This window comes from Dendrobium catenatum, unplaced genomic scaffold (assembly GCF_001605985.2).
Source record: "Dendrobium catenatum unplaced genomic scaffold, ASM160598v2 fragScaff_scaffold_455, whole genome shotgun sequence".
NCBI lineage: Eukaryota > Viridiplantae > Streptophyta > Magnoliopsida > Asparagales > Orchidaceae > Dendrobium > Dendrobium catenatum.
Window position 1 is genome coordinate 198,807 of NW_021318917.1, and position 13,872 is coordinate 212,678.

Consider the following 13,872-nt stretch of genomic DNA (forward strand, 5'->3'; position numbering starts at 1 on the left):
AGTGCTCCATTGGATGATCCATATTGATTCTATCAATCATAGAACATTTTTTAAGCTTTTATGTGCCCAAATGATATCATAATTAAGCAATTTTGGGCTAGTTGGATTCTTCCTATCGATACTCTATATTCGACTATAAGCATGTTATATTTGTATATCATTTGATTATCCAATTTAGGCTTTGAACCTTTCAAATAAGCTTCGTCATGCCGATTTTTACCCATTTGGGCTCGGGTTGACCGATTTTGGTGTCATTGGGTTCATCTCTTTGAGATGTTTAGTTTGACTAAAAGTTTATTGAAATTGGAGTTCAAAAGATCCCAAATTTAATTTGGAAGTTTCAACTTGAATATGCCTCTAGATTCGTGCACGATCAAGACGATTTTTGGTGACATGTCACTCATAAATATTAATTACAAGTAATTTGTAACCCGACTAGGATAAGATGTTGAAGAATTACATCAATTAGTGGTGAATATTCTTGAAATTGACCTTGCAGTAAGCTGATCTATTTCCCACTTATGAGATTCTTTCTAAACAAAGTATCGAATCTCATTTTTTATAACAATATCAGGGCATCAATAAGACAAGGTTGATTTAAGTTTACCAAGACTTCTAGAGGATGAAGAGTATATGGAGCAGAACAAGAATGATGAGTTGAATAGTCAATATCCTAGAAACCTTGGTGAAGCTGTGGCGGAGGGGGAGCTATAGTATGATGAAGAGGATACACTACAATTGTGACATCAAATTAATTTTGTAGTGGGAGAAAATATTTTGATATGATAGTGTTCTTCATTATACACATATTATATGATGTTAGCTTCATTTAGTTATTGGTAAATTTAGCTAGCCATAAAATATTCCATCGGATAGTCCATATTACTTATCTTGATCATATATCCTTTATTTAGCACTCTAAGTGGCTTAATGGCCTCAAAGTTGAATGATGTTAGGTTCGTTAAATTCCTCTCATTGAAATGCTCGATTTAGCGATAAGTATGCAATATTTGAAAGTCATTTGATCTTCAATTAATGCTCCAACCACTTTAATAACATTTTAAGTTATTGATTTTAACTTAATTAGACTCAAATGAGATTCTTTTTGTATTGCTAGGCTTATCTTGCTGATACATTTAATTTGACTATAAATTGATTAAAATCAAAATAGTATTAACTATCTTATTTTCAAAAAAAACAAAAAAAACAAATATTATATCAAGATCATGGTCGATCATCATTTTTTTACCATGAATAAGTTTTTAATGATGCATCAATTAATTCAAACAAAATTGATTAAAAACTATTATTATTATTATTAAAATATTAAGAAAATAGCAGCCAAAAAGCTCGTTGCTATTCTGCTATTCTCTTTACTTTCCATTCGAATCATTACCAAAGCAAAAAAGAAGCCAAGAAAATCGAACCTGGAAGGAGCATCCAATTCCCTCCCCCACTAAACTCCACCACCTCATCACAAGAACAAAAAGAACCCAAAGCAAAATCAAATCCCTCCAATTCCATTCATGTAATTAAGAACTCCAGCAGATACTCAGATTCTCCACTACCCAACCTGCACAAATCAACTGCTCTAATCATCCAAATAGCCCGGAGGAAAAAATTAACCACCAAATGTTTTGCCGTAGCAGGATCGAGCCGTGCGGCGTTTGCGGCCACCGCGTCCTCGTGCCTCCCCTCTCCTCCACGCTCTACTGCAACGCTTGTCATACGACGACGAGCCTCCAGAGCTCTCATGACTCCGCCGCCCGTCCCCGTCATGGCCTGCTTCGACACGCGAGGGGATGGCTGAGAGGCATGTTCTCTAATGGAGGATTTGGGTCGACTGGATCAGTCGGATCTTCGTCGTCTGACTACCGGCAATTGGTACATGAAGACAGCGGTCGGTCTGCGATGAGCTGGCCGGCGAGTTTTCCGACTGATCGAGCGAAGAAGAGGGCGGTGCTGGTCGGCGTGAGCTATAGTTTTAAGTCGTATCAGTTGAGGGGAACCGTTAATGATGTGAAATGCATGAGATACTTTCTCTGTGAGAAGTTCCAGTTCCCTAACGATAGCATCCTGATGCTTACTGGTAATAGTACGCACTATCTCGTAATTTATTGGATGAGAATAATTGGTTTTGAATATTTTGACTTAATTTTTGTTAGAATGATCTTTAAAAATAAATAATTGGCTATTCATTTTTTTGGCTGTAAGCTGTCCCAATTTGCCTTCTTTTGATCTCGGTGGATTTATCTTTGGGTTTGTTGGAAGCGCTATGATGAATCTCAAATTCTCAATTAGTAAAGAAGTTATTATGGAACAATTATTACGTTCTCCGACCGGATGCAGAGGAACGTCCGGTCGGAGGTCAAATTCCGCCAAAAAACGAGTTGTACCGAGCAAATACCGAGCAATACCAAACAATAACGAAGAATACCATCATTTGAAGACCCAATACCGAGTTATACCGAGCTAAATCGAGAAATACCGAGTTATACAAAAGTTGTACCGAGTTTTTCCTAGAAAAACTCGGTTCAACTCGGTATTTCTCGGTACAGCTCGGTATAACTCAGTATTGGTCTTCAAAGAGCGGTATTTCTTGTTAATATCAAATAATACGTAGTTGTACCAAGCAAATACCGAGTTTTTTTATGGGATTTTGCCTCCAACCGGACGTTCCTCTACGTCCTTACACCGGACGTAATAAAAGTTTTTATGTTAGGCATCCGGATCAGAACAATTGTTTGGACTGTGAGTGCATATATTATGTGTACATTGATTTGTTATACATTGTATACAATATATATATATATATATATATATATATACAGTGTGTACACTCACATATCCAAACAGTTCTTCTCATCCGGACGTGGAACGGAATAATTTCTTCAATTAATGCCAATTTTGAAACAAGATGTTCAATTTGTTTCACATTTCAAAAATAAATTGCTTTTATAGATACTACACCTTATCACTTTGAATGACAGTTTTATTAATTTTGCCCCTATTTATCCCAATTTTATGGGTTATATTGAGCTATGTTATTTTATGATTTTATGTATATTTCTTCTTATTATTCAAAAGTTTGTTTTAATATTTTATGTTATAATTATTTTATCTTTTTATATATAATATTTTTAGGGTTTTTTAAAGGAGTATGGTGTTAATTTAAATTAGGAATACGAACAAAATATTAAAATTTTTTAAAAGAAGCAAATTAGTCAAATTATTTAGCACATTCTAAAAAATGAATCAAATAATTTGGTGCATCCAGAACTAGCCAAATCATTTAATGCACCAAATGATTTGACTAGTTCTTTAGAACGCACCAAATTGTTTGACTTATTTTAAATACGTCAAATAGTTTGGTACTTTGATATAATGCATCATTTTGTTTGGCTAATTTGCTTTTTTTAATTTTTTTTAGACTATGCATCATGCTCCTATTTATAATATTTTGATATTTTTATAATTTTAATTTGGTAATGAAAGTTAGATGTAACTCTCAATTTAAAATAATAATAATAATAATGGTCATTTATTTCATAATTGTTGTTTTACTGGTTATATATAAAGATAATAGTAAGTTATTATTTCATAAAATTTAGAGGGAATATATTTAATTTTTTGAAATTACCTAACGGGATTGTAATCAGGAGGCTTTGAAATTGGACTGAAAGCCGTTGTCCGTATTTTGTATAACGCACCCGCCTTCTTTGCACTCCCGGCTATGTTTCCTGTTGTTTTAAAATGCAAAACCCTAGATTCCCTTTCAGTCCTCCGACCGGTGATGGTTGCCGATCTGAATCCATTGTTCATGCCCCCACGCAGAGGAGGAGCGAGACCCGAAAAGGGTACCGACGAAGGAGAACATTCGAGCGGCGATGCGATGGCTCGTGTGCGGCAACCAACCTGGCGACTCACTCGTCTTCCATTTCTCCGGCCACGGCTCGCAGAAGCTCGACCTATCAGGTGACGAGGTCGACGGCTACGCAGAGACTCTCTGTCCTGTTGACTACGAGGATAAAGGGGTCATCCTCGATGACGAGCTCAACGCCACTCTCGTCCGCCCACTCCGTACAGGCGTCAAGCTCCACGCCATCATTGATTCTTGCCACAGCGGCACGGTCCTCGACCTCCCCTATCTCTGCCGGACGTCCAGGTAACTTTTTGTTAATGGAATTTGAAAGTTGAAGTACTCTGATTAGGGATTTCGTATGGTTTGGGACTAGGGAATCGCGGGAATACGGGGCAAGGGGAAAACCGAATCAGTTAGCATGGGGAAACCGAATCAGGTAGCAAGGAAAAAAATCCCAAGCAGCCGCTAACCTTAGGGAAGAAATTGGCCAAGCTCAATAAGGAAAAACATATCAAATTAATTACCCAACTAGCCACCAAGGAGTAAGGGAACAAGATCAACACAAGTGGTAGGAAAAAAGGTGTGAACCAACCTGAGAGCATTGAACCCAGCATTATCATGAATAGTTTTCATCATAGGTCTACAAAATAAAATCCATAACGTTCAAAAAATAATAATACATAAAATGTAAAATTATTGTCTGCATCAATTATCAACAATCTCATTAATATTCATCAAATCTCTAATCTTAGAATTAACTTATTCAAAAGCGATTTAATCGACATATCTATATGTAGTCTTTACTTCTAAGAAAGTTATTAGAGCCAGAAGCTTGGTTGTTTCCATTAACACTTAAACCTCATCTGTCAGGTATAAATGTATCACAAAAAGTGTCTTTTCATCCTTGTTCACTCATGATCTTAGGCATGTCGGCACACGAGTGTCTTCATAAGTTCCTACTGGACCAAAGCACTACAGTTTTTAATTCTTCAAAAGATCTTCATCTTGAATATCTTGCCTTTGACATTTTGGAAATCCCAATTACACTCAGGAGCAAAGAAAAAGCACAAGATAAATGAAGAAAGTAGCCAAAAATCTCACAAAACATAGTTTAACTTACACAACAAACTTTCTTCTAGCATGCACCGTGGAGCCTCCTATATCCTCCAAGAACCATAGCGGAGGGTATATAAGGAGCAATTGAGATCTTCAGGATTAGCATGCTCCATATCCTAAAAGAATACCTCAATTTGGACTTCGAGAAGTCTTGCGGTGGCAAATCCTGTATGGTTTAGAAGGGTGGTATATAGTAATAATTTCTTTGGGTAAAGAGAGAATAACATGTCAACATATCATAATGCTCTGTTTTTTCTTTTTTTATATCTAGATATTCAGGATTTATGTGCTGTAAGTTGTTCCTGTATATGGTTGATATAATTGTCTTCTAAGTTCTTTTTTTTCCTTCTGCAGAGGGGGCTCCTTTCAATGGGAAGATCATACCCCAAAATCAGGTGCATTTAAAGGGACTTCTGGTGGGTTGGCTATATGTATAAGTGGCTGTGATGATAGTCAATCAGCGCAAGACACTCAGGTAAGATCATCAGTCTATAGCTAGTGATTATTAATATGCAGTGAATCACAACATAGATCTTGCTAGTGATATCTAAGTGTTGAATTCATTATAATAAACTATCACTAATGCTTACTTAAAAACTTATTGTACTTCTTAATGTTGTAAAGTATTTATGATGAGGTAACAAATAGGTATTTTGCCCATGGTATCTACCCATACTAATCAACAACAACAACAACAATAACAACAACAACATCAAGCCTTTATCCCACTACGTGGGGTCGCTACATGAATCCTTTTTCTCCATTGTGTCCTATTAAAAGTCAAATTCTCGTTTAAATCTAATAAAGAAAGGTCATTCCTAATATTTTCTAACCAAGTCTTTTTAGGTCGGCCTCTACCTTTCTTAACATAAGTCAAATCTAATACCTCTACTCTCTTAACTGGGTCGTCGGAAGGCCGCCTTTTTATGTGACCAAACCATCTAAGGCGACTCTGTCTAATCTTATCTTCTACTGGAGCTACTCTAACCTTTTCACGTATATGCTCATTTCTTATCCTATCTCTAAGGGTAAAGCCACTCATCCACCTAAGCATCCTCATCTCTGTAACACTTAACTTTTTATTATGCTTCTCTTTTAATGGCCAACATTCGGCGCCATAAAGCATTGCAGGCCTCACTACCATCTTATAGAATTTTCCCTTAAGTTTGAGGGGTACATTTCTATCACATAACAAGCCCGATGCATTTCTCCACTTCAACCATCCAACTTGAATTCTGTTGATAATATCCCCATCTATTTCACCATCACTCTGAACAATAGATCCAAGATATCTAAAACGTGTACTCTTATTAATGACTTGATCGCCCAAAGTCACAATCCCCTCACTAGGACTATTACTGCTAAAATTACACTCCATATATTCCGTTTTATATCTACTCAAGCGAAAACCTTTAGACTCTAAGGTTGACCTCCATAATTCGAGTTTACCTTCAACTCCCTCTCTAGTATTATCAACAAGAAGAATATCATCAGCAAAAAGCATACACCAAGGTACATCCTCTTGCAAATGTCTAGTGAGAACATCCATGACTAAAGCAAAAAGATATGGGCTTAAGGCTGATCCTAGATGTAACCCAACCGAAATAGGGAAATACTTAGTCAAACCACCTTGTGTTTGAACACAAGTAATAGCTCCTGCACACATATCTTTAATGATTTGAATATAAGCATTATTAACTCCTTTCTTTTTAAGAACTCTCCAAGCACTTCTCTTGGAACTTTATCATTTGCTTTTTCTAAATCAATAAATATGTACCCATACTAATGATGTGCTATATTTTGATGTTACTTCCCTAGAATACTTCATTTTCTCTTGCCTAAGCATTAGTTAATTTTTGGGAGCTCTCCATATTAATAACAATGATATTCATGATCGTGGACTTGGGACCTTTCAAAATTGGTGCTTGTTTGATTGGCCATTATAGCAAAACAAATTAACCGGTGAATATGGTACACACTCTTCCTATCCTTGTAAAACCAAAGTTCTTTTGAAGCATCAAATCCCTTTGTTTCTGATATCATATGTTGCTTCCTCCCAGTTTCTTCAAATTGCAAAGTACGGTGAATAGGTCAAATATAAAGTGTAATTAATTTATTGCCACTCAATTAAGTTAACTGATACGGAATTCCAATATAACAATTCTCACCATATTCATAAAAACAAGAGAGGCTCTATTGGAAGGATTCAAAAATATAGAATGTTTAGTACTGGTCTTATATCTAACACAAAAGTTTTAAGAATTCACCTAACAGTTTTAATATTTATGAAATGCATCATGAAAATTAATCTTAATCATTCAAGGAATCCACTATACCAAAGTGGCAGTTTTTGGAATCCATTTGATTCTCTCAAACTATCTTTAGATTATCTTAAGCTTTGTTTTAATTATCTACTTAAGTCATAACCAAATGGCCATAATTTGACAAAAAAGCATCTAGAAGTCAAATTTGAGAAGATGCTTTATTGGCATGATTATTTCAATCAGAAACCAATCCTTAATATATTTGAAATATGTTAATAGAAAATTCATCATATTGACATTGATTAATAGATAATTATGAAGGCACCACATATTGGGAAGAATCATGTGGTCTCAGCAATGATGTTACAGACTGATTAAGTTTTAATTCGAAAAGTGTTAAAGAACAGTCCTATATTCTAATAAAAACTTATCTTCATGCATGTTAAAAGCAAAATAACGTTAAAGAAGAATGATATTATACCACAGAACAAAAATTATAGATGTTTTTTCATTAGCTTATGAGATTATGGAAGAACTCTCAAAACTATGAAGAATATTAGGGCAGGTCATTATGTAGAATCTAAATAGAATTTGTATCATGATTTTAGAGTAGAAAGTTAAGTATGGGTATTGGGTTCTATAGCTAAAAGTTGAAACTTGGTTCTAGGTGGATAAATATGCCATATTTTATTGTGAAACACAAAAAATTGTTGCAGGATGATCATAAAAGAAATAGAAAAGATTATAAAGAATTGAAAAAAAGATGAACATATTAAAAAATAGTTATCTGATAAGTTAGCATCATGCTTCATGCACCTTATCAAGGATCAAAATTCTAGAATAGATGAAGAAGGATCTTCAATTCCACAATTAAATTTTATTCATACTATAACTACATCCTAAATGCCATTGAATACATATATTTATAGATGCAAAAAGATCAACAATTGCGAATAAATTTTTAATAAATTGCTATCAAATTATTAATATAATCATAGAGAATTAACTCTCTCATCAAATAATGAAGTGACTATAAGATAAAAAATGCATAAAATGACTTAACTAACCACCATAATTGATGCCCTCATCAATTCTCTTGCTATGTAATACCAAAGAGTAACGAAATGATACGGGAAATAGACATAATTCTCCATCAACTAGTGATTATTGAACTATGAAATATAATTCTATTGACTTGAGGATGATGTGATCTTGGAAGGAAAACGAACTCAAGTCATAGTGGTGTAACAATCGACACCTTGATTTATATTTATAACTTTGATGAAAATTTGAATCCCTTTAGCTTAAGAAGACAAGCGTCCTTCACTTTTTTTTAAAAAAAAAATTTCTCCTTAACATAAGAAGCCTTTGTTTTCCATTAAAGGGCATTGAGATGAGTGCAGAACTCGTGTGAAACTTAAAAGAAAAAAAAAATTATGTTATTATTTTCGTGACCAATAATTTTAAAGTTCATAGAACATTAGCAATTCATTATTGCACATTGCTGGGAAAATAATCTGGAGTTTGATTTGAGTTTACGTACGGCTGGTTTGGTTTATTTTTTTTGCATTAGAGAAGTTTGTTTGGAATAGGATTAGCATATATTTAAAATTTTAAGATTTGTTGCAGGTTTGTTGAAGGAAATCAAGTTTGAGGTTTAGGAGATAAGTTGTAGGTTTTGTTGGGAATCGAAATTGTAGTTTATATTTCAATAGGGCTAATTATGTGGAGATTTGGTGGATTTGTGTTAGGTTGTTGGATAAGAGAGAAGAGGGCCATGAGGGGTAACAAGGGGTCATGGTGGGTTGTAAATTCACAGGAATAATTTAAAAATAAGAAAAAAAAGCTCATTGGAACCCAAAAAAGGTAAAAAATAAAATGAATTTGATTTATGACAGGAATCGATCATATAAATGATCCAAAATTATAGCTTTGATATCAATTAGTTGCAAGACAATCACGAAAGAACCAAATAATATGGATAAGCTGAAAATATTAAAAAATAATAAGATATGAGTAAGTCTTATGTGAGAACATGGAGATTGCCTTACAGAAATTTTCAAATTTTCGCATTTACAATGTGAATTTTATCATGCTGAAAAATTGTCTTACATATATTAATAATTGTATGAGTGATAAATTGCTAACAAGTAACAAACTAATGACTCAGACTAAATATCTCTAAAAATATGAAATGTCCAACAACAAGCTTTTATTCCACTATATGGGGTTGACTGCATGAATTCTTTTTCTCCATCATGTCCATTTAAGAGTCAAATTATCATCAAATCTAATAAAGAAAGGTCCATGAGATAAAAAATATATAAGATAATTTAAATATCATAAATAAAAATCTGAATGCATAAAGCATTCCTAAATACTACAAGATAAGATCAAAGTCTTAATTTAATTAAAGTTTATTTGCTGCAGCATAATGTCCAAAAGCAATGCTTTCATAGATTTGGCCTTGATTATGCTGTGTGATGCTCAACTATGATTCATATTTTAGCTTTGGAATTGTGAACTGGACCCCTTTAAATATAAGCTTAAGAACCTACCTCCTTCGTTGATAATGAATTAACAAATTTTGACGATACCCTTAGATTTCCCATTCTTGAGGAATAAAGCAGCGAGGAAACTCTATCAAGTTTGAAATACTATTTTAATGTGGACTCTTAACCCTAGTTTCTAGCACAAAGCTTGTGAGCTCTTGAGAGAAAAAGAAATATGAACAGATGGAGAAGGCCAACTAATGAACCTTACGTTGAAGCTTATTTGAACCCTTATTGGTCATCATGTCTGTTTGGAGTTGTATTTAGTTTTGATTCTAAGTTGACTAATTTTCCAATAAGTGTTAATCCTGTTAGCTTTGTTTGGTCATCTTTGCTTTATTATTCATGATTAACCTAGCTCTCCTTGTCATTATTGTTTCTATCTTTTGAACAATAATAATTTCTTTGATATATTTTCTTGCCCTATCATCACTCTTTCTTTAGCATAACAATTGCTCACTTCACCCTTCCAACTTACCATTAACTTACCATTAAGGGCCTATTTGGTAGCAGGATTTACGTTCGAGTTATCCAGCAACAATAACATTTAAGTATTTATCCCACTACATGAGATTAGCTACATGAATCCTTTTTCTCCATTGTGTCCTATTAAAAATCAAATTCTTATTTAAATCTAATAAAAAAATGTCATTTCAAATACTTTCTACTCAAGTCTTTTTAGGTCTATAACTCTACATCTACCTTTCTTAATGTAGGCATAGTCTAATACGTCCACTCTCCTAATCGGGCCATCGAAAAGCTGTCTTTTTATGTGACCAAACCATATAAGGCGACTCTGTCTAAACTTATCTATCACTGAAGCTACTCCAACCTTTTCACGTATGTAACCATTTTGCATTCTGTCTCTAACAACACTTAACTTAATTTTTTGTTTCTCTTTAAATGGTCAATATTCTACGCCATAAAGCATTGCAGGTCTCACCACCATCTTATAGAATTTTCCCTTAAGTTTGAGTGGTATTTTTCTATCACAATAGTCCCGATGCATTACTCCACTTTAACCATCCAACTTTAATTCTACTAATAATATCCCCATCTCTATTTCACCATTATTTTGAACAATAGACCCGAGATATCTAAAACTAGTACTTTTTTTAATGATTTGATCTCCCAAAGTCACAATCACCCACTAAATCTATCACTACTAAAATTATATATACTGCCTATATTCAGTTTTAGATATACTCAAACAAAAACCTTTAGACTCTAAGTTTGACTTCCATAATTCAAATTTTCTTTCAACTCCCTCTCTAATCTTATCAACAAGAAGAATATCTTTATCCAGGATCCTCCCAACCAATCTCAAAATAAAGCCTACATTTTTTTTCAATCCCATTTTTCATCCATTTTGCTCTAAATCCTGTATTTAGTAAATCTTGTAGTTCGTTGGATTTACAAGATTTAGAAGAACACATATGCGCACATCTTTGCCTTCGCCAGTGAGCTCCCATTGGAACATCTTCCCTTCTTTTTCATTGAGGATTCCTTGCTTCTTTTTTTATCGTTGAGGGTTTAATTGGTATAGGAGCTCCCGTCACCACTTCTTCGCTTCTTCTTCTTTGAGAGCTCCCATCGTTGCTTCTTTGCTTTTGCTTCATTGGTTTTAGGCAGGCACGGAAAGGGGGAGGAGAAATATGTGGGTTTCAGTTAATTTAGTTAAATAAAATTTTGAAATTATTTTTTATAATTGATATTAATTAATTTAAAAGATAATTATTTAAAGTAATTAATATTATTTATTTTAACTTGATTAAATAAAATTTCCTATATTCAATTAATGTTATAAATTATTAATTAATGATTAATTGAAATACTATGGTATGCTAATTATAATTTAAGCTGTGTAATTAAAATTGATAAAAAAATACTAGTTAAAACTATTAATATTTAATCAAATAATTTAGGTATACATACATTAATTTATAAAATTAAATCAAGTTTTTGGTTAATATTCGCAAATTAAAATTATATTAACTTAAGTAAATTGATATTATTTTTATTTAATTTGATTATATAGAAATTGTTGTTTAATTAACTTAGCAAATTATAAAGTAATGATTAACTTAGATGTTATCTTATGCTAATTATGATTTAAATAATCTAAGATTTGCATATGATTAGTTAATATAATAAAACATCACAATCATTTAAATCCTTAAATTCTGAAATAAGTTGCCAAATAGCTTCTTAGGATTTAATTGAATTTAACCCCTACCATGCGAAACAAATTTCAGAATTTAATAAATCCTGATTTGCAGGATTTGCTAAATCCTACTTGTGACTAGACAGCATCATTATTTTTGCTAATTGAACTCACTAATTTGTGGCACTCAAAATCATTGTATGCAGACTTTTTTTTTAATCATCAACTGACGAAGGTCATTTACCTCTACAGACTCTATCGGGCTCTGCCATAACTGGTGCCATGATATACAGTTTAATTTATGCTGTCGAAACTGATCCAGGAACAACATATGGTCGCTTGCTCAGTAACATGCGCTCTGTCATTCGTGGGGCAGATGCTTTTGTCGGGTTCAGCGGTCCAGTAGCCTCTTTTTTGAAAAGAGTGCTCAGTTATGGAATCAAACAGGTATCTTATTTCCTTAAACTACACAAAAAATGCCTGAACACTCCTATCAAAAAATTCTTGAGAAGATAATTCTTCCAAACTTTGGCAAAACATATCGCTGAAGTTTGCAATATTTTTTTAAAAAAATTTATATTAGGTTCAGTTAGCATTTAATGTTTTGTTGATTAGATCATCCAAGGATGTTTTACTGATGCATTGAACCACCAAAGTGAGTTTCTGTTTCTTGATATAGAGTTGTGAATGCTATTTGATGATGAATTATTGTGGACTAAGATCCTAAGGTCATGTAGGCTTTGTTTGAGATAGCTTTTCTAGTATTTTTTGAAGCAGTTTTCTAGTAAAAATTTTCAAATTCAAAAAATTTTATACTAAAAAATGCTTCATAAAACAGTAAGAAAGCTTTCCCAAACGAAACCGTAATCTCCATGCATTGCTTTCACAGTTGCACGCAAGTAAAATCTCTATTATACCTGTTTTCTTTGTCTTCTCTTTTTTCTTTTTGGATGTTTTCTTCATCATATTTTATGATGTGATGCCATTATCCGCAGATGATTATGACCATAATCATCTTCTTTGCTTTCATCATTAGCAGAATCAACAGCCTTTTCTGATGAATATTTTTGTTTGTTTTGTGAACCCTCCATTATCATTCATACTAGATGAAGTACCAAATTACTGATGTGCAAAATACTGATTCGAGGTTTGTTTGCATAACACAAAAGACTGGCTGATAAAAATCTCTTTCATTTTTCAGGAACCTCAGCTGTCAGCTTCTGAAATCTTCGACATTTATCGGAAGCCTTTTCTCCTTTAAAAGAAGTAATTCATTGTTGTGGCTGTCATTATTATTTACATATATGCTTGCTCACTGCAAAATACTACCCCCATCAGCAAAAAGGTTATCGATGCTATTTTAGAATTTCAGTTTTTGAGTGATATTATGCTGGTACACATGTTTGCTTGAACTATTTATGAAATTCGCATCACAGGATATGGGTAGAGTTGGGGTAGAATGTTCTTACCTTTTATTTAATCAACGCCTGATGGCTTTCATGAATGCTTCTGCTGATGATCAAAGGAAAAGTAAATTATTCATCATTTTAGTTAGAGCTTCTCTTTTTTAAAGTACTTCTTGGTTATGGTGTTCAATCAGTTTAGTTGATCAAAATTTTTGTCAAGATTTTGAGATCAGTTTATGCCTACATTAAATTTCTACTTCGGCACTCAACTCTCCTAAAGAAAAAAATACTTCTTGGCACTAAGGCATGATTGTTGGGTTTTAGCATGATTTTGGTCGTAGGAAGATTTAATAGTTGACAAGGGTTTGCATTATTTGTTTTTGTTTGAACTAAAAAAATAATTTAGTTGAATTGATGGATCATCGAACAAACACAAGTTGGTTGATTTAGTATTATATAAGTTGGATTTGGATACTCTAGTTCTCATCTAATATAAGAATCAAATGAC

The 13,872-nt window shown here is 33.3% G+C and overlaps 1 protein-coding gene across 1 annotated transcript; it reads left to right on the forward strand.

The window, feature by feature from the left end:
- Positions 1-1,506: 1,506 nt before the first annotated feature.
- On the forward strand, positions 1,507-13,512 carry LOC110097967 (metacaspase-1). The gene is made up of 5 exons (XM_020824647.2): positions 1,507-2,089; positions 3,835-4,165; positions 5,333-5,453; positions 12,211-12,405; positions 13,160-13,512. The coding sequence occupies exons 1-5, from the start codon at positions 1,633-1,635 to the stop codon at positions 13,217-13,219; spliced, it is 1,164 nt and encodes a 387-aa protein (XP_020680306.1). The 5' UTR covers positions 1,507-1,632; the 3' UTR covers positions 13,220-13,512.
- Positions 13,513-13,872: the final 360 nt, after the last annotated feature.